Below are 22,067 nucleotides of genomic sequence, written 5' to 3' on the forward strand. Positions count from 1 at the left end.
TTCTGTCCTGCTCAGTTGGATCTGGTAATGTGTCTTTGGTTGGTGATATTTGTTCTGTTACACTGTCACTCCACAGTGCTAGTCTCAGATTGATCTGAAGTCTTGTTTCCATGTTTCTTCCTTTATATTCCTGTTTGCAGGAGAAAAATGTCCTTATTTTCATGATGTTGTGGAGTTCTCTTTCGTTCAAGACACAAGTAACAGGAGAGAGATTATAGCAGCTCTGGTAACTTCTATATCACTTTCAGTTTCCTTTCTATACAGGTAAGAAGGTAACGTCAGATAGCTGGTAAGATTCTTCAACCTCATAGGAATCTCCTCCCTCCTGCTACAGGACTCTCCCCTGTATGGAGGACCCAGATGTATCATGTACATTATTATTTAATGCAAATAAACAAGTTTTTTTCAAAATACATTTTATTTTCACCAACAAAAAAACACACCTCAGCTTAGTACATTTTCTGATCTTAGAAGTTTAGATACATAAAAAGAAAGAAGAAAATCCCAAATCCTTTTTGTAATTTGTAAATAACTTTGCAATGGACAGTGGGGTCTCATTACAGTGTGGTCTCAGAGAACTGAGAACAGGTGCACGCTCTCAGTTCTTGGTTGCAACATTATTTTACATTTAATGGAACAGAGCATTGTGTATGGGGACCTAAAAAGGCATATTTCAGGTACAAAGAGGTTGAAGTCCAATTACATTTAAAGAAATAAATATACACTCAGATTGACTTTGTATTTATTAATAATTTCAGATTTGTAGTCATACTTTGACTTTTCTTTTACAGCAGAGACAGGGAGACAACTAGAATATGTAGAAGGATGTCAGCACTGGTACGCTTTATATTTCCTTCTATTTTGTTTTACTTTAAAAAAAAAAAAAATCCTTCTAAAACACTTTAATACCGGACACTTTTACCCCCTTATTTCCCAGGCCAATTTTCAGCTTTTAGTGCTCTCACATTTTGAATGACAGTTACTCAGTCATGCAACACTGTACCCAAACTACATTTTTATAATTTTTTAAGTCAGATAGATCCCTCACCATCCCTACCTTTTGGTGGTATTTAATCCCTCATATGTGAGAATTTTTCACAGCCTGGCCATGTAGAGAGGCACAACATGCAAGTAGCACCTTCAGGCATTCTAGGGACATAAATTACACATCTCATTTTCTGACTACCTTTAACACATTTGAAGGCCCTGGAGCACCAGGACAGTGAAAACCCCCTCAAAATGACCCCATTTTGGATAGCACACAACCCCAATTTTTTATACAAAGTTGTCAATTTATAAGGTATTTCTAAAACATAGCATATAACATTCCAAGAATGACACCCCAAAATACATTCTGCTACTCTTCCAGAGTATGGCGTTACCACATGTGTGAGTCTTTTTCACAGCATAGCCACGTAGAGAGGCGCAACATCAAAGGATTACCTTCAGGTGTTCAAGGGACATAAATTTCACATCAAATTTCCCAACTACCAATAACAACGTCAGGATGCGCATGCCAGCAAACAAGATAACACCTCTGGATGAACTTCTGGGCGCAGGCTAAACATTTTCCCTTTTGTGCTCGTAACAATTGGACACTGGCTAATACATATGCGCATTCGCAAACTCAAGCCAATGTGCGCTCTCGTTCACGCCGGCGCTTGCGTGCACCTGTGACAGATGCTGGCGCCAAGCAGACTATTTAAACTCAGTGCTCATAATCAGTGCTGCTTTGTCTTCAGCCTCCTGTGTACATGTGATTGTGTGAACCTGTATCCTGTTCCAGTGATCGATTCCAGATCCGGCTGATCTCCTGACCACGTTCCTCTCTGTGCCCTCTACCCGATTTATCCTGTCTGTGTGTGACCAAGCCTGCCTGACATTGCAACTCCGCCTGCTGTCTTCAGCACCAACTCCCTGCTTGCTGATGACTTTTGCTTAGGGAGGACACCTGCCCTGCTGCTAGCAAGACTTAAAGGCACGGAGGATTGAACCGGGACATAGACTTAAATTGCTTTATCTCTAATCTATAAGTCAGGATCACCACATTTTTCCCTGTCTTGCACCTTCCTGCCCCAACACCAACCTCCCCTCTTCCTAATACAGGCCTCTATGTTATAGACATTTTATCTCACTTTCTAGGGCCCATATACTATAGACTGGCCAAATGATCTTTTTTATCTTTTCTACTGATTTTTCTTATTGATTTTGTTCTATTGGTCTTTTTTACGGACCCCCCTTTTCTTGTTTAATTTTATACTAAGAAAAATATTTCTATCACTTCCTGTAGTATATTTATTCTTTGGGAATATAACACATTACATTATTGTTGCATATTTTTTTCAGTCTAATGATTTTAGGTATATAATTCCATGTCTGTACTTTGAGTATTTTAGATTCCTGCATTGTTTGGATATATGTATATAATGTATCAATATATGAACATACCCATGTTTGAGGCAGGTTGGCAAAGTGGGACATTCACAATTTGAGTTGGGTTACTTGACCACAGGACCATATCAAATTGATTTGATACATACACTGATACATGTAGGCTCAATTCCATTTGCTTAGACAGACATTGGTGTTTGGATAAGTATATATACCTATACTAAATATATTTTATTTTTATCTATATTTTTATTTTTTCTAACAGATTTTTTTCTCCCATATCCAAATAAATCTTAAAAATCCTCAAAGATATTAATTAATTTAAAGTGGATCCCTCGAACACCCCATTTTAAATATTTTTGAATATTTTATATATTTTAATCTATTTTAAACATTGATATTACCTGTAATTGTAAATCCCAAATAAATCCCAAATTTTTTTTTTAAGATATTAATTAATTTAAAGTGTATCCCTCGAACACCTCTTTTAAATAATTTTTAATATTTTGTACTCTTTAATCTATTTCAAACATTGATATTATCTGTAATTCCATCTATACTTATATTCTCAAACTGCCATATACGGTCCTTTTTAATTTAATACATTATATATATGAATTGGCAGCATATAATTATATATTAATTTCTCTAACATACCTTTGTAGGAGGTGCCTTCCTATTTTCTAAGTATGTGGTGTTTTCTTACAATATATTACTCCCTCCAATAGTGTTTTTTATAATAGACTTTACTTATATATTATTTTATTCATTTGTAATATAGTGTCCCCCACTATATATTAAATCCCCCATTAGAAGCCATACCGTACCAATTTCATCTTGTATCCCTTTGTGAATGGCACTATATCTCAATCCAAGCATGAATCAGCTCTGAAGGATTTAAAAATATATAGCTGCAATTCCCCTTTTAGCCACTGGAAAGTTTTTTCCAGTTTTTGATATATCTATTTTTTCTTTTATTTTTTCTTCCGTTTTTGCTATATACATTTTTGCTTCCAAATCTATCCATAAATCTTGACATTAAGGTTCTTTTTCACATGTAATGAATTATTTACATATACCGATTCAGGTTATATGTGCATTTCCCATTAAACATACCCTCTGCAATTTTAGCATAGGGCTAATCTGCCTAGTAACAGATGACTTTCCTCTTTACATTTTTCCAATTGGTTAAACGGTCCGGTGGCCTAGTAACCTTTTCACACAAATAGACCGTGGAAAGGACGTTATTCACGCACCTGATGACGTCAGCTCTGACAAAACGCGTAGTGCGCGATTACATAATTTCCGCTCCACTGCAACGCAGATCCGGTCGCTGACCCGCATAGCATCCCGGAAGTAGCCGCCAACGAGGGACTCGCGGCCCCTACTGCTTCGGACACCTGTTTACCACAATTTGTATGTGAGTACCTGTTTTTAACCTATGGAAATAAAGCATTTATTTAGCGGTACATCACTATATTAGCATCTATTTTTGCATACCAACACCGTTTGAGGAGGAGAGGCTCCACCACCCGTAGAGGCTTTACTGCCCAGGTGAATAGGATACCTTCCCCCCTCTGTGAGCCCTACACATCCAAATCAGACAATAAGAGGATATTACATTAAGGCCCATTACCCCTGCATTTCTGGTGAGTGCGGGAGTAATTGGAGGGGTGCACTGGTTTGTCTCACCTACCACCCAGCACGCAGACCACCTGGAGGACCACCACTAGATTGAAATTATTTCCTCACCTTTTCAGCACCTTAAAAGACTGTTTGTCACTTCTTGGTGGATTATCACAATTTTTCTCTTGTATTTTAGCACCATATGGACTATTTATTTATTTATTATACTGGTGTAATTGTGTGATCACTAGTATTATTTTAATTTCTTTGTACTGACACACAGTTATTCTTGTACATCGATTTATTTATTACCACATTTATTATCATCTATATCTATTTCTTTCTTTGAACACATTTCTGACCAGAACATATAAGTATTTCTAATTTTTTTATAACACCCACATCACCCTCACACTGGCATATAATTTTTATTTTTTTCCAATTTACTTAGTATTTATTGCATACACCACTTTTAGCACAAATTTGGGGGAGAGGACTCTTCAATTTTTGTTTTCCATAAAATCATCTTTTTTGCACATTCATACTTTACATTGTGTGACGGCATGCCAGTATTCAAACTAGCACATTAGCACTTTAAACTGTGACCAGTGGACCAACTTCTTTTTCACTTTTTTACTATTTTTTACTGTTTTTTACTATTTATATACAATTGGGCAGCGCCATCACGCCTCACCCATCCCACATTTATTGATATAGTTTTCGGACTATATTTTGAGGTGGGCCGCAGCCCATTCCTTTTGTCCATAAGCGCGGAATCCACTCCACCCTTAAAGGCACGCGTGCCACTGTGCACTCCTGCACCTCCTGTCTATACTATCTGGAGCCCCAAGTCAGAGGTGTAGCTCTGCTACCACATACGTGATACACACTTTTGAAGGCTCTGGAGCACAAGGACAATGGAAACACCTACAACATGACCCAATTTAAGCAAAGCAAACACCCCAATGTAAATCCTATGAGTTATAATGAGTCTTTTGATCATGTCATTTTTCATTTTCTCCACAAGTTTTTGGAAAATGTGCAAATAATTTTTTTTTTTAACACAAAGTTGTCATTTTATATGATACTTCAAAAACAACAAAATATTCTGGAAAAAATAAATGAAAACACAAGGGTTTTTTATTATATTTTTCTACTTTCTATTTATTAATCGCACATGTATGTATACACGTTTATCAGTGAAATAAAAAAACATATTTGTTTAACATAATTTAAATACAGATACATTGCATCCTCCAGGGAGCTAGAAACTCATGAAATAAATAATTTTTAATAACTAAAATTATAGAAAAAAATTAAAAAAATAATGTAAAATACATAAAGGTTAAAGATAGATACAAAATAAATACTTACATTATTATACTATGATTATTAAATAAATAAATAAATAGATAGAAATTATTTATATAATTAAATAAATATTCTATTTGCAAAAGTGATGGTATTCTGTCTGTGTTGTTCCTTTTATGCACGAGTAACAGTATCTGTGTTGTGTAGAGAGTGGGTCAGTCATTTGCAGATTAAAGAGGAATCTCATCTGCTGGAATAAGCAATCAAGTCAATTCATGGCTTGGGAGTTTGTGCTTATGGAATCCATTGTAGGATAAGTGGATGCCGAACAAATCCTAGAGTTGCAAATTTTAGGATTGTATTTCCGTGAGGATTAGGATAAATATCCTACACCAGGTAGAAGCAATTTATAATAATTGAGGGATGAATACATACTGTCATATTTTTTGAAGTAATACTCTGTGTCCTTCAGTAGCAGGGTGTAGAAGGATATGTCTTTGATGAAAAAGTCCATGCTTCACTGGTACATTGTTCTTGTATATTCATATGAAAAGCAGATGAGTTGTATCTGTGCTTGAATTTAGTAAGCTGAACGTTTCTTTGATGTAGTTGTGTAAATTAGTGGTTGAGAGCCCAACATGTCACATCTTCTACTCTCAGAGGGATAAGGCTAAGTATTACAGCCTCTTGGACACAATCTGGAGATGCTGCTTCCTTAAAATGCTGGAGATGATGCAGCCACAGCTTCAGCTCGGGTGAGGTAGGCTCATTGTCTTCTGGAGATCCTCTACAGACCATCAGATCATCTTTCAGTTTGAGGAAAAGCATAAGAGCCTGTTTTACAGTTTCAGGCTGATCAGACGTAGACATGTTAGTTAGAACCTCAACAGTTAGTGACACCCGCTCCAAGGTCAGGATGAGACGATCCCTCTGCGTAAGGTCACATACAGATGGTTTGTGTCTCAGCATTCTTCTGTAGCATCTCATTGCGTTGGTAGACATGTTCTTTTCATGATCATGTTGCAGCTCCTTTAGTGTTGTTATGTCAGAAGACATTACAGATAAATAGCGGGATTTCGGGCAGAGTCTCCTGTGCAAGCGTCCACTTACTGCAACCAGTAAAATGCTCAACACCACCAGCCTGATATCCATTTCTGTCCTGCTCAGTTGGATCTGGTAATGTGTCTTTGGTTGGTGATATTTGCTCTGTTACACTGTCACTCCACAGTGCTAGTCTCAGATTGATCTGAAGTCTTGTGTCCATGTTTCTTCCTTTATATTCCTTTTTGCATGAGAAAAATGTCCTTAATTTCATGATGTTGTGGAGTTCTCGTTCGTTCAAGACACAAGTAACAGGAGAGAGATTATAGCAGCTCTGGGAACTTCTATATCACTTTCAGTTTCCTTTCTATACAGGTAAGAAGGTAACGTCAGATAGCTGGTAAGATTGTTCAACCTCATAGGAATCTCCTCCCTCCTGCTACAGGACTCTCCCTGGTATGGAGGACCCAGATGTATCATGTACATTATTGCATGCAAATAAACAAGTTTTTTTTAAAAATACATTTTATTTTCACCAACAAAAAAAACACACCACAGCTTAGTACATTTTCTGATCTTAGAAGTTTAGATACATAAAAAGAAAGAAGAAAATCCCAAATCGTTTTTGGATTTGTAAATAACTTTGCAATGGACAGTGGGGTATCATTATAGTGGGGTCTCAGAGAACTGAGACCAGGTGCACATTGGAAATCCAAAGGTGAGACCGCACTCGAGGCAATTTGTTGAAATCAATGAATTTCTTTATTCCTCATAGATGAATACATACAGACAGTGCACAACAGACGTGTCAGGTTGACGCGTTTCACGAAACAACCGATCGCTTACTCATAACCACACAATAAGACTTCAGAAGTCGGCAGGCATTTGTAGATAAACAAGCAGGTGGTGTTGAAGTGGTGTAATTAAGCACATCTTAAACTAATTGTACTAATGATACAGAAATGCGAGCCGAACAACCTTCAGTCCTATAATAAAGACAAATGATCACAAAAGAACCCTCATACGAGGAAACAACTAAGTAGCCATACAAAGATAAGTGATAAAAACATGTAATATAAAAATATATATACATAACAATCTAACAAAAAAGAAGGAAGAAGGCTACAAAGTTAAAGTATAAAATATTCTTCTTGATTCCTAGTAGCAAAGAAAATAAGTGAGTTAAAAGGTATATGGAAATTGATTACCTAAACATACATGTATCAATTGGATAACAATGAAAAAAAAATGTATATATATATATATATACATAGTGATAATGAATAATATATTAAAAAGGTGTATATATATATATAAATACCCCAGAAGAACACAAAAGTAATATACACAATACAAAAGTTTATATAGATATAAAGACTTGTGCATAAAGGGTATTTAATCGTAACATAATATAACCAATCAAAAAGTAGTGAAAATTTATTCGTATTGTGCAAATAAGGAAAATAAATAAATGTGTATAAATGGGTAGTGAAAAATAATTAGGTAAATCCCAAAATCAATTGGCATTATATCCATGGCAAATGATAACATGCAAATATTTATATGTTTCATTGCCATATTATGAAAAACTAGAAAAAGAAGAAAAATATGAAAAAAGTAAAACAAGTTAAAACTTAGGGAATTTTTTTTGTCAAAATGGAGCTAATAGAAAAATCGTATGTATAGTACCAGTAATGTTATCCAATATGCACATCGTCACATTAATCATACTCATATCTAATACAATACAACTTGCATCTTCATTAAATGGATCCCTAAACGTCAAAGTTGTTTCGAAAATGATTATATAAATATTAAAGATGGTACAAAAATTGTCATGTTTACTCACTAATAAAAAATAATAAAGAATAGATAAAAATTATGTGTATATAATACATGTGATGATTAACATGACAATAAAAATACATAAAAAGATAATAACGTTGACGAATAAAGATACAATAGAGATGCAACAAATGTAAAAATTGCTCCATAAAGGAACCCCCCTTCAAGAATGACAACCAACAACAATATTATTATTGCACTATTGTATATCAATCATTCAATTATTATAATAAAGTGACATCGTGCAAAAATTTACATGATGCAAAGTGTCTATGGCTCTGCGTCCTGAGATGACACCGGTATGAACAAACCAATATCCATAAGAAATTTAACTTAAGACCATATGGTGACCAGTAAATATAATGACCAGCACACATAGTAAACCATTAAATCCATATATTCAGTTAATAATCACACCGGTGCATAGATAATCCGTGGATATCCAAAGATGCAGAGAATTATAGAGACAAAGAGAACAAGACATATTATTGTATAAGTGTATCTGGATAACCAAGGATTTAAACATCTATTGGACCTGCAAAATTGGAATGAAACTGGAAAATATGAAAAGATGAAAAAATGAATGCAAGATATGTAATATATGTGAATATTAGTGAACCTGAATGTGTTGCAAAACAGTTCAAGAAAAATGCATCCAAGAAAGAAGGAGGTCACTCATAAAAATGAGTGACATCCCACTCAAAGTTGAGACCATGTGGCATACGTGTCTGGAGTCTAAAGATCCAGAAGACCTCTTTCTTACATAACAGTCAAAAAATGTCACCTCCCCTGACAGGTTTGGTAATATGATCTATGACCTGAACCTGTACAAGGGAAGTGTCACCCCCGTGTTCAATATTGAAATGGCGGGAGACATTGGTGGATTTCAAGGTTTTTATGTCACTAAGGTGCTCCCTAAATCGTTCCTTTAGTTTACGTGTAGTCCTACCTACATACTGTATAGATCAAGCTTTACATGTTATGAGATATACTAGGTATTGAGTATTACAATTAAAGAATTTATCTATACAGTAGGTTTTATTACAAACAGAGGAAATAAATGTATTTCTCTGAATGACATGAGGACAGGTAAGGCAATCTGTCATGCCACATTTATAATTGCCTTTGCAATGTAGTCAAGTTAAGAATTTAGTATGTTTTTTAGATGAATAAAGACTAGGTGACAGAGAATTGCCTAAAGTAGTCGCTCTTTTGGTCACAATGTTAACTCACTCATTAAGAATATTAGCACAGATCTCATCCGAATTTAAAGCGGGTAAATTTTTTTGAATAATAGTTTTAACCTTCTGAAATTCTAGACTATAGGGAAGGGATAACGTAATAGAGGAAATTTTTTCTTGAAATTTGTAAATTACATTGCAATGGACAGTGGGGTCTCATGATAGTGGTGTCTCAGAGAACTGAGAACAGGTGCACGCTCTCAGTTCTCGGTTGCAACATTATTTTACGTTCTCATGGAACAGAGCACTGTGTATGGGGACCTAAAAAGGCATATTCCAGTTACAAAGTGGTTGAAGCCGAATTACATTAAAATACATAGATATACAGTCAGATTGACTTTTTATTAATAATTTCAGATTTATAGTCATACTTTGACTTTTCTTTTACAGCAGAAACAGGGAGACAACTAGCATATGTAGAAGGATGTCAGCACCGGTAGGGTAGGCTTCATATTTCCTTCTATTTTGTTTTACTTAAAAAAAAAAATAATAGGTAGTTTTTCTTCATAAATGTAGACCTACATTTATGCTGCTAAATTTTTAGGGTAAAATAACCCAAATCAGTGTATGTTATTTAGTCTGTGTGAAAGTTATAGAGTCTACAAGCAAGTGTACAAATCATTGAAACTTGATCAATCCTGATGTACTGATTGCCTATCTTATTTCTTAAGGCCCTAAAATGTCAGGACAGTACAAATACCCCCCAAATGACCCAAAGTCAGTCCATGGTATTTAGTAAGAGACATTTTGAAGTTGTAATTAATTCCCACAATTCTTTGGACAATTAAGAAATTAAATAAAATGTGTTTTTTTTTTTTTCACAAAATTGTCATATTACCAAGTTCTTTCTCTCATGAGGCATAGGCATACCACATGTCTGAGACTTTTTCACAGCATAGCCATGTAGAGAGTCGCAACATCAAAGGGTTAAAATTGAATCCTATTTGAATTGTGTTGTTTTTTAATATATTTTTCTTAATACAACCATTGGCCTTTTTACCTAGAGGAGCAGAGAGTGAGTTTTTACTCATTGGACCAGTGATATTCAATTGAGATTTCTTACCTAATTTTATATAGTTGTTTATCTTGGACTACTTGCAAGTAGTCTATTGTTTTTTCGTGTGGGCCAATGTTTGGATTATACCTTTAGATGGTTTTATATATTTACCATTTATGTTTATGTATTTATATTTGCCATCATATTTATTTATGATGTTTTTATATGTACTGTATATTCATGATCATATTTATTTATATATACTTGTTCTTTTAATCTTGGAATCATGTACTTAGGGATTATGTTTTCCCTTTCAGAAAGCACAATGACGTTTTATGTGCTGTGGGGCATACTCCCTCTGCTGGTGTAATACGGTCACCAGCCCCATATGACATTTTTTTATCCTTTATATGTTGATTTCTGTTTGTATCTATTTGTTTGGAACCATGTACTTGAGATCGATATTTTTATTTCTTTTAGCTTTGAGATATGATCGAGTATAGGGACATATCTTATGTGCAGATCTAAGGGCAGGTGTTCCAACACCTAAAATGGTGGCCGCTGCGCTTCCGGCATTACTCATACTGATGCTATTTCCTGATTGGTTGTTTGATGTATTTAGGGTGAAGTCAGCACGCCGCCCGCATCCCCATTAGAAGTCTTTGCAGACGAGCGCGTAGGGTACAGCGTGCTGACGTCACTACGTTGTCCCGAGGACTGGCTACATGAGAGCCGGCCGGCTTGTTTATATGCAAATCTTTTTCATCTACCATGTGAGTGTTATTTTAATATTTACTTAATAAAGGCTGTACGGTATCACACTATCCAGTCCCCTTCTTTTCTTTATGGCGCACTGAGCTCCATCCTGTGGTCAGTACCGATATCACCATCTTATTGGCTGTGACCTGGAGGTTTGTTGCTGTTGTGATCCTTCCTGAGTGCCGCTGTGAGGAATCAATTAGATGCTCATTTACCTTTGTATCTGGTAAGGAGACATGCATGTCACTCGTGTGCAGCACCGTGGTGATTAGCCTTATTGGATTTTTCCTTTCACTCCACTAATCTTGGATTTTACCTCTTCAACCTCATAGGAATCTCCTCCCTCCTGCTACAACCTTATGAAGATTTTACATGAACTCTGTGTGTTTTTGATTCCTTGCCAGAATTAATTCACTATGTATTGTGTTATATTCATCCATGTACAAGTTCATTCTCCAATGTTTATGATTTAGCAGACATTTGCTTTATTTATCCAGTACCTTGGGTGCTCATTGGGCACCTGTTGCCATCATTGTCTTCTCCAGCAGATTTTTATTATCTACTATTGTGATTGGTGTAGTATATACCCATCAGGTCTCATTAGCGCAGCTTTTTTCCATTTATTAAAGGATTACCTTCAGGTGTTCAAGGGACATAAATTTCACATCTAATTTCTCGACTACCTATAACAATGTCAGAATGCGCATTCCAGCAAACAAGATAACACCTCTGGATGAACTTCCTGACACAGGCTAAACATATTCCATTCTGTGCTCCTAAGAATTGGAAACTGGCTAAAACATGTGTATTCGCGAACTCAAGCCATCATGCACTCTCGTTCACGCCGGTGCTTGCGTGCACCTGTGACAGATGCTGGCGCCAAACAGACTATTTAAACTCAGTGCCCAAATTAGTGCTACTTTGTCTTCAGCCTCGTGCGTACATGTAATCGTGTGAACCTGTATCCTGTTCCAGTGATCGGTTCCACACCTGGCTGGTCTCCTGACCACATTCCTTTCTGTGCTCTGTAGTGATGGACGAACATCTGATGGGACGGTTTGTGAACGCGATCGCGCAAACTCGCTCAAATGTTCTTATTCATTTTAATAGCAGGCAAACATGAAAAACCTCCAGGTCATATTTGCAGCCACAAAATACTTACTAGCTGTGCACACATAGTCCCACAAAATGGACACAAACATACCAGAAGTATTAAGCGAATCTGCGATCGACAAGCATTCTTTTTTTTTATTCTTTCTTTTTTTATCTGCGAAATTTTGTCAATTCAGGAGCGCATGAAGGCCATGGAGGAGAGGCAATGCCAGGCTATGAAGGGGGTGCAGGAGATGATCCTGCTATTGAAAAAGTTGCCATAAATTTTTTTTTCAATAAGTTATATAAATCGTTTATACAGTTATAACGTGTATTTTGTTTTTTGTAATATTGCTCGGTTTTAGTGTAATAGCTCGGCCTAAATCAGCCAGAACTGACAGCAGCTGGTAAATACATGTTAAATACATATAGGGTCCATTCACAGGTCTGTAAAATGGGTCCGCATCCGTTCCACAATTTAACGGAAGGTTTACAGACCCATTGATTTTCAATTCCAGTGTGAAAAATTAGGCATTCACAGGATAAAGAAGTAAGTGTTGGCCAGTACAGGCCCCAAAAATTAGCCAACAGGCATTCAGCTGACAGCAAAGAACTTTGTATTCTGTGGCTGGAGGTACATTAGGCATTGACAGGATAAATAAGTTTCGGCCATTACAGGCCCCAAAAATTAGTCCACCGGTGTTCACCTGACAGCAAAGAACTTTGCATTCTGTGGCTGGAGATACATTTGGCATTCACAAGATAAATAAGTGTCGGCCATTACAGGCCCCAAAAATTAGCCGACAGGCGTTCCCCTGACAGCAAAGGACTTTGTATTCTGTGGCTGGTGGTACATTAGGCATTCACAGGATACAGGCCATTACAGGCCCCAAAAATTAGGCATTCAATGGACATAAAGGGCCTTTTATGCCGCTGTATTTACCTAAGACAGGTACCATGAATTTTAATGGGTGGTGGCGGATATTTGTGGCCTGTCATGAGGAATTTAAATCAAACATGGTCTACTGGTCACATGTGTTGAATTCCACCGAGATCCATGCCTCATTAATTTTAAGAAATGTGAGGTAGTCAACACTGTCGTGAGCTAGGTGAGTGCACTTATCAGTCACAATCCCCCCTGCTGCGCTGAACGTCCTTTCGGACAGGACACTGGACGAGGGGCAAGCCAACAGTTCCATTGCAAATTGTGCAAGCTCTGGCCAGAGGTCAAGCCTGCCCACCCAGTAGTCCAGGGGTTCATCACTCCTCAGACCATCCACATCGGCCGTTAACCTGATGTAGTCGGACACCTGCCGGTCTAGGCATTCCCTAATGCTGGATCCGCTGTTGATGGTTCGGCTGAAAGAAGGATCTCATATCTGAAGTGACCAAGACATCTTCAAACCGCCCTCTTCTTGCAGGCACTGTTGGATTGGTAGCCGCAACTGTTTCTCTGTGAGTGGAAATTCCTCTGCCAGCACACGCAAAAGCAGAATGCAGCATTTCTCGAAGCAAGGCCTGGAAGTGCTGCATTCTGACAGCCCTCTGTGATGGCGGTAACATTTCCACCATTGTTTTGTTTGTACTGGGGCTCTAAGTATGGTGCCACCCAATACTGGTCCTTGTCCTTGATCCCAGAAAGGTTTAAACATGCTCTTCTTGTTCCTCCTCATCCGCCCTCGGCACCATCCTCCTCTGACTCCTCTTCAGACTCCTGTTGTTGACTTGTCTCAGATGGAGTAGCTCCCCCTGGAAATGTTGCCCCCCAAGCATTGCAACTTCCTCATCTTCCTGCTTCTGCTCCTCAACGGCTATATCAATGACACGACGCAATGCACGCTCCAGAAAGAAGGCGTAAGGTACGATGTCACTGATGGCACCCTGGCTGGGACTAACCAGTTTGGTGATCTCATCCAATAACCGCAGAAGTATGCATGCGTCGCACATGAGCAGCCACTGACGCGGTGAAAAAAACCAAGCTCCCCAGAACCTGTCCTGCGGCAGAGTTCATACAGGTAGTCGTTAACTGCACGTTTCATCAAGCATATGCAAGATTGAGTTCCATCGCGTCGGGCAGTCCCAAATAAGACGTCTGACGGGCAGGTTGTGTCGCCGCTGAATGTCAGCAAGGTGAGCCATGGCTGTGTAAGATCTTCTGAAATGCCCCGAGATTTTCCTGGCCTGCTGCAAGACATCCAGGACCCCAGGTTATTTGACAATGAATTGCTGCACGACCAAGTTCAGGACGTGTGCCATGCATTGCACGTGTGTAATTTTGCCCTGTTTCAGCGCGCTCAGCAGATTGGCACCATTGTCGCACACCACTTTACCAACTGTCAAATTGTGCGGTGTTAGCCACTGATCTGCCTGTGAATGCAAAGCTGAAAGGAGTGCAGGACCAGTGTGGCTCTTGGCTTCCAGGCACAACAGACCCAGCACATCATGGCAACGTCCCACCTGGCATGTCAAATAGGTACTTGGGATCTTGGGCGGCGCAGTGGAAGAGACGGTAGCAGCGGAAAAGGTGGAGTCAGCTGAGGAGGAGAGGGAGGAGGGAGTAGGAGGAGGAGAAGTAGAGGCAGGCCTGCATGCAATCCGTGGCGGTAAAACCAAATCTATACGGGTGCCACGGGTTACACAATTGACGGCCGTCAGAAGGTTCACCCAGTGGGCAGCAAAAGTTATATACCTTCCCTGCCTGTGTTTGCTAGACCACGTGTCTGTGGTCAGATGTATCTTGGCACCGACACTGTGTGCCAGAGATACATTATCTTGCCGCTGAACATGGCCATATAGCTCTGGGATGACCTTCTGCGGGAAATATTTCCTTCCTGGGACCTTCCATTGTGGTGTTCCAATGGCCACAAATTTTTGAAAGCCTCTGAGTCCACCAGTTTTTATGGCAGTAGTTGGCGGGCTATCAGTTCCGACAAGCCAGCAGTCAACTGTTGGGCAAGAGGGTTATCCGGTGTCATAATTTTTTTACGCTCGAACATTTGGGCCACGGAAGCCTGCCTTTATCCAGAAAAATGTGAGGACGGCATGATGGAAGGTGGAGTGAAGGACAATTGTGAGGAGAGAGGAGAAGGAGAAGAGGCTGGACAGAGAGAGCCTGGAGTGTGGCTTTGTGGGTTCTGATGGCGTTGCTCCCACTGGGCTCGGTGATGGGAGTCCAGGTGCCTCCTTAAGGTGGTCATCCCTAGGTGAGTGTTGGGCTTACTGCCAGCCATTGACTGCATAGGCTGTAGATGGCAAAACTATTGTCAGCTGCAGAGCTATGTGCCGCTGTCCTGGGAGCCCAAGATGTGACCGTAGATGGTTGATGGCTCACTCCTGATACATTAGCAGTCTGGTTTGTCCCTCCTGTGCAATGTAAGTTCGGCCTGCTTCGCCTCCCTATCTGCTGGTCCATCTCTCCCTCTAAACTCCCCTCCTCTTCCTCTTGTGGGCACCCACGTGACGTCCATAGACACGTCATCATCTACGTCACCTTCCCCACCACTAACATTAGAGATCTCGGGGTAGGCAGCAACAGCGAGCACCAACCTCCTTGGGCTGATCTGATTACTGTCATCAGACTGCTGAGTGGCGGCTGTTGCTACCTCCTCTTCCTGATCCGATGCCAACAATGGCTGCGCATCGCATATGTCTTGTGATGGATCGGAAAGTAATTCCTGTGACTCAAGCGGAGGGTATATGGTGGTGGTGGTGTCTTTGGGGGTGCACACAGCAGAGAGTGAAGAGGGTGCCGATAGAGAGGATGAGGAGGGTGCAGAAGAGGAAGGCTGAGTGAGCCATTCAACCAAGTTTGGTGCGTCATTTGACGTAATCGAACGCACCTTCTGCAACTTCCCTCTTTAGCTCCGGCCTGGTGCTCCTGCCCTACCCCTACCACCCCTGCGTAAGGGCCTGCCTCTTCCTCTGCCTGTCATTTTTTAAATGACCCTGTGACAAAAGTCTCTAGAGAGGTGCAGTATATGTGGAAGAAGGTATATAACACCCCGCTTCAATCTGTCGTTTTGGGGGGCCACTGGTCTATCACACCAGTTATAAAAAAAAAGTTTAAAATTGAAAAGCAGCGCTATATAAAAAGTCCAGGTATAGGTAGGGTCCAGCTGATTGGTCTCCTTGAAGTGCCACCACCACCAGAGAGAGAGAGCAACCCCAATCACACTGCCGCTTACCGTCCCACTAATAAAAGAAGGCTCAAAGGTTCCACCAAACTGCTCCTCCAGAAATCCTCAGCGATTCCAGGATCAAGCCAATTAGGTGCGACTCCATACAGATGGTACAAGGCAGACTGATCACTCATATATACCAGAAAAAAGCAAAAAAGAAAACCATAGTGCAACACCTAATGAACCACCATTTATTATGCCAAATAATGCTTACAGGTAATAAGAGTAAAAAGAGCTTATCTGCCAAAAATGTTTGACCGCCAATGAGATGACCGCTGCTTCACTCCGTAGTGACGTCCGGCATCACAGGTCCCGCCCAACGCAGTGTTTCGTCCAATGTTAGACTTCTTCGGGGGCGTGGTCAGCGGGTGCCACCATACTCATTATATAGTTGGGACAAGCGGTATGTCACTTCCGTCGGAAACGTCACACCACACCGGAAGCAAAACAAAGAAACGCCATCTTTGACCAATAAAAGAGATGACAATCTGATATGGATCTAGTAGCGGTCTACAGTAGTCAAAAAACAAATCAGAAATCTTAAACAAAAAAGACCTCTGATAATATAGAAAAAAAGAGCAATTTCCCTATGCCTATAAAAATCTGCATAATAGGCAAACCTATGTAAATACATGATCTGTAGTGTTAATCACCATAGAAATCGGGAAACAGCGGCATCTTGTGGGCAATCAAGCAAATAACACAGAGCAGCTCATAACACATATAAAATAACACATATAAAATGCAAGTAAAACAACAATAAAAATGTACAGCTCACATGAAACATACATGCAGAAACGTAAGCTTGACAGCTAAAAAGACAGGAAAAAAAGGGAGGGGGGGGGGGGGGGAATATGAATACCTATCCATTTGCTATAAAGGCATTCACATCCCACTCCACATTTAAACCACGCGGAGCATAAGTCTTAGCCCTAGACTACCTAGGGGGTATGTCCATGTGCTGAAATGTCTCAATTGGCTGTCCTGTACCACCTGATGGGTGTGTCATGGGTCAAAGTTCTTCACAATGTAAAAGAATATGGCGGTCGCGAATATTGCCATATGTTCACATGTTCGGCGAACAGCGAACGAGCAAAGTTCGACAAGAAACGACGGCTGGGCGAACTGCAAGGCCATCTCTAGTGCCCTGTACCCGATTTATGCTGTCTGTGTGTGACCAAGCCAGCCTGACATTGCAACTTGGCCTGCTATCTTCAGCACCAACTCCCTGCTTTCTGATTACTTTTGCTTAGGGAGGACACCTGCCCTGCTGCTAGCAAGATTTAAAGGCACTCGTGCCACTCTGCAGTCCTGTGCCTCCTGTCTATACTATCTGGAGCCTCAAGTCAGAAATGTAAGATAGGCCTTCCTCATCATATCAGGCTCTGCTACCACGTACGTGATACACACTTTTGAAGACTCTGGAGCACCAGAACAATGGAAACACCTACAAAATGACCCAATTTAAGCAAAGCAAACACCCCAATGGACATCCTATGAGCCATAATGAGTCTTTTGATCATGTAATTTTTCATTTTTCCCAATAGTTTTTGGAAAATGTGCAAAGAAAATTATTTATTTTTTTTTTAACACAAAATTGTCAATTTAAATGATACTTCAAAAACAACACATTATTCTGGAAAAAATAAATGAAAACACAAGTGGTTTTTATTCTATTTTTCTACTCTCTATTTATTAATTGCACATGTATGTGTACACGTTTATCACTGAAATAAAAAAACATATTTGTTTAACATAATTTAAATACAGATACATTACATCCTCCGGGGAGCTAGAAACTCATGAAATAAATAAGTTTTAATAACCAAAATAATAGAAAGAAAACTTTAAAAACAATAATGTAAAATACATAAAGGTTAAAGATAGATATGAAATAAATAATTACATTATTATATTATGATTATAAAATAAATAAATAAAATGTATTTATAAAATTAAATAAAATATTCTATTTGCATAAGTGATGGACTTCTCCTCCAGAAATCCAGAGATAATGAATCTCATTCTCACTTGCCTCATACTGCAAACAGATGCCTCTGTCATTGTTATTAAGTTCTATAAAGAATAAAGGGACTCCACACTACCGGCCCACAGGAGGAGCACGTCGTCAATATACCTCCGCCAAAGACGCAACTCCAGTCAGGGTTTGGCATAGACGACGTCCTCCTCCCACTTGGCCAGTTACTGTAAAAAAATGTTTACAGTAACTTTTGTCACTGTGTGTAGAAGAGGTAACGCAGCGAAAGAGGCAAAATTTCTGCAGTACCCAAATACACTATTATGAAAGTATATTGTTATGTAACACCCCGCTTCAATCTGTGATTTTGGGGGGCCACTGGTATATCACACCAGTTATAACAAAATTTTTCCAGTAACTTTTGTCACTGTGTGTAGCAGAGGTAAAGCAGCGAAAGAGGCAAAATTTCTGCAGTACCAAAATACACTATTATGAAAGTATATTTTTATATAACACCCTGCTTCAATCTATCGTTTTGGGGGGCCACTGGTCTATCACACTAGTTATAAAAAAACATTTCCAGTAACTTTTGCCACTGTGTGTAGCAGAGGTAACGCAGCGAAAGAGGCAAAATTTGTGCAGTACTAAAATACACTATTATGAAAGAATATTGTTATATAACACCCCGCTTCAATCTGTCATTTTGGGGGGCCAATGGTCTATCACAACAGTTATAAAAAAAATTTCCAGTAACTTTTGCCACTGTGTGTAGCAGAGGTAATGCAGCGAAAGAGGCAAAATTTGTGCAGTACCCAAATACACTATTATGAAAGTATATTGTTATATAACACCCCGCTTCAATCTGTCATTTTGGGGGGCCAAAGGTCTATCACACCAGTTATAAAAAAAATGTTTCCAATAACTTTTGTCACTTTGTGTAGCAGAGGTAAGGCAGCGAAAGAGGCAACATTTCTGCAGTACCCAAATACACTATTATAAAAGTATATTGTTATATAACACCCCACTTCAATCTGTCGTTTTGGGGGGCCACTGGTATATCACACCAGTTATAATACTTTTTTTCCAGTAACGTTTGTCACTGACTGGAGCAGAGGGAATGCAGCAAAACAGAAAAAAAAAATCTGCAGTACCCAAATACACTATTATGAAAGTATATATAACACCCCGCTTCAATCTGTCGTTTTTGGGGGGCGACTGCCTATCACACCAGTTATAATACTTTTTTCTAATTGCGTGTGTCACTCTTTGTAGTTGTAGTATCACTGCAGAACCGCTCACCAGTACCAATGCTGCACAATACAAATCCACTATAATATGCTTTCTATATTAGAAATTATATTATAAGTGTATTACACCCCTATATACTGCACACCAAACAATAGTACACCTATATCAGTCCTTAAAAGGACTTTTGTGGACCTATTAGCAATAGCTAGCAATTTCTGTCACTAACAGTCTGTCCCTGCTCCACACAGCAACCTCTCCCTACACTGACAAAAGACAGAATGTAAAATGGCAGCCAGATCAGGTCTATTTATAAGGTAGGGGGTATGTCCATGTGCTGAAATGTCTCAATTGGCTGTCCTGTACCACCTGATGGATGTGTCATGGGTCAAAGTTCTTCACAATGTAAAAGAATATGGCGGTCGCGAATATTGCCATATGTTCACATGTTCGGCAAACAGCGAACGAGCAAAGTTCGACACGAAACGACGGCTGGGCGAACTGCAAGGCCATCTCTAGTGCCCTGTACCCGATTTATGCTGTCTGTGTGTGACCAAGCCAGCCTGACATTGCAACTTGGCCTGCTATCTTCAGCACCAACTCCCTGCTTTCTGATTACTTTTGCTTAGGGAGGACACCTGCCCTGCTGCTAGCAAGATTTAAAGGCACTCGTGCCACTCTGCACTCCTGTGCCTCCTGTCTATACTATCTGGAGCCTCAAGTCAGAGGTGTAAGATAGGCCTTCCTCATCATATCAGGCTCTGCTACCACGTACGTGATACACACTTTTGAAGACTCTGGAGCACCAGAACAATGGAAACACCTACAAAATGACCCAATTTAAGCAAAGCAAACACCCCAATGGACATCCTATGAGCCATAATGAATCTTTTGATCATGTAATTTTTCATTTTTCCCAATAGTTTTTGGAAAATGTGCAAAGAAAATTATTTATTTTTTTTTTAACACAAAATTGTCAATTTAAATGATACTTCAAAAACAACACATTATTCTGGAAAAAATAAATGAAAACACAAGTGGTTTTTATTCTATTTTTCTACTCTCTATTTATTAATTGCACATGTATGTGTACACGTTTATCACTGAAATAAAAAAACATATTTGTTTAACATAATTTAAATACAGATACATTACATCCTCCGGGGAGCTAGAAACTCATGAAATAAATAAGTTTTAATAACCAAAATAATAGAAAAAAAACTTTAAAAACAATAATGTAAAATGCATATAGGTTAAAGATAGATATGAAATAAATAATTACATTATTATATTATGATTATAAAATAAATAAATAAAATTTATTTATAAAATTAAATAAAATATTCTATTTGCATAAGTGAATGACTTCTGGCTGTGTTGTTCCTTTAATGCGCGAGTAACAGTATATGTGTAGTGTAGAGAGTGGGTCAGTCATTTGCAGATTGAAGAGGAATCTCATCTGCTGGGATAAACAATGAAGTCAATTAATGGCTTGTGAGTTTGTGATTATGGAATCCAATGTAGGATAAGTGGATGCCGAACAAATTCTAGAGTTGCAAATTTTAGGATATATTTTCTTGAGAATTAGGATGAATATCCTACACCAGGCAGAAGCAGATTATAATAGTTGAGGGATGAATACATACTGTCATATTTTTTGAAGTAATACTCTGTGTCCTTCAGTAGCAGGGTGTAGAAGAATATGTCTATGATGAAAAAGTCCAGGCTTCACTGGTTCATTGTTCTGGTATATTCATATGAAAAGCAGAAGAGTTGTATCTGTGCTTGAATTTGGTAAGCTGAACGTTTCTTTGATGTAGTTGTGTAAGTTAGTGGTTGAGAGCCCAACATGTCACATCTTCTACTCTCAGAGGGATAAGGCTAAGTATTACAGCCTCTTGGACACAATCTGGAGATGCTGCTTCCTTAAAATGCTGGAGATGATGCAGCCACAGCTTCAGCTCGGGTGAGGTAGGCTCATTGTCTTCTGGAGATCCTCTACAGACCATCAGATCATCTTTCAGTTTGAGGAAAAGCATAAGAGCCTGTTTTACAGTTTCAGGCTGATCAGACGTAGACATGTTAGTTAGAACCTCAACAGTTAGTGACACCCGCTCCAAGGTCAGGATGAGACGATCCCTCTGCGTAAGGTCACATACAGATGGTTTGTGTCTCAGCATTCTTCTGTAGCATCTCATTGCGTTGGTAGACATGTTCTTTTCATGATCATGTTGCAGCTCCTTTAGTGTTGTTATGTCAGAAGACGTCACAGATAAATAGCGGGATTTCGGGCAGAGTCTCCTGTGCAAGCGTCCACTTACTGCAACCAGTAAAACGCTCAGCACCACCAGCCTGATATCCAT

General features: G+C 39.1%; 2 protein-coding genes across 2 annotated transcripts; both read right to left on the bottom strand.

The window, feature by feature from the left end:
* Positions 1-5,946: 5,946 nt before the first annotated feature.
* LOC309544334 (uncharacterized protein) lies at positions 5,947-6,480 on the bottom strand (the record flags this gene model as incomplete). The annotated part of the gene is made up of 1 exon (XM_082243239.1): positions 5,947-6,480. The coding sequence occupies one exon, from the start codon at positions 6,478-6,480 to the stop codon at positions 5,947-5,949; it is 534 nt and encodes a 177-aa protein (XP_082099365.1).
* A 15,053-nt stretch (positions 6,481-21,533) lies between these two features.
* On the bottom strand, positions 21,534-22,067 carry LOC309544753 (uncharacterized protein; the record flags this gene model as incomplete). Its single annotated transcript, XM_082243735.1, has 1 exon — positions 21,534-22,067. One exon carries the CDS (start codon positions 22,065-22,067, stop codon positions 21,534-21,536), a length of 534 nt encoding a protein of 177 aa, XP_082099861.1.

The sequence above is a fragment of the Pelophylax lessonae genome, assembly GCF_965119305.1.
Source record: "Pelophylax lessonae genome assembly, chromosome: 1".
NCBI classification, from domain to species: Eukaryota; Metazoa; Chordata; class Amphibia; order Anura; family Ranidae; genus Pelophylax; species Pelophylax lessonae.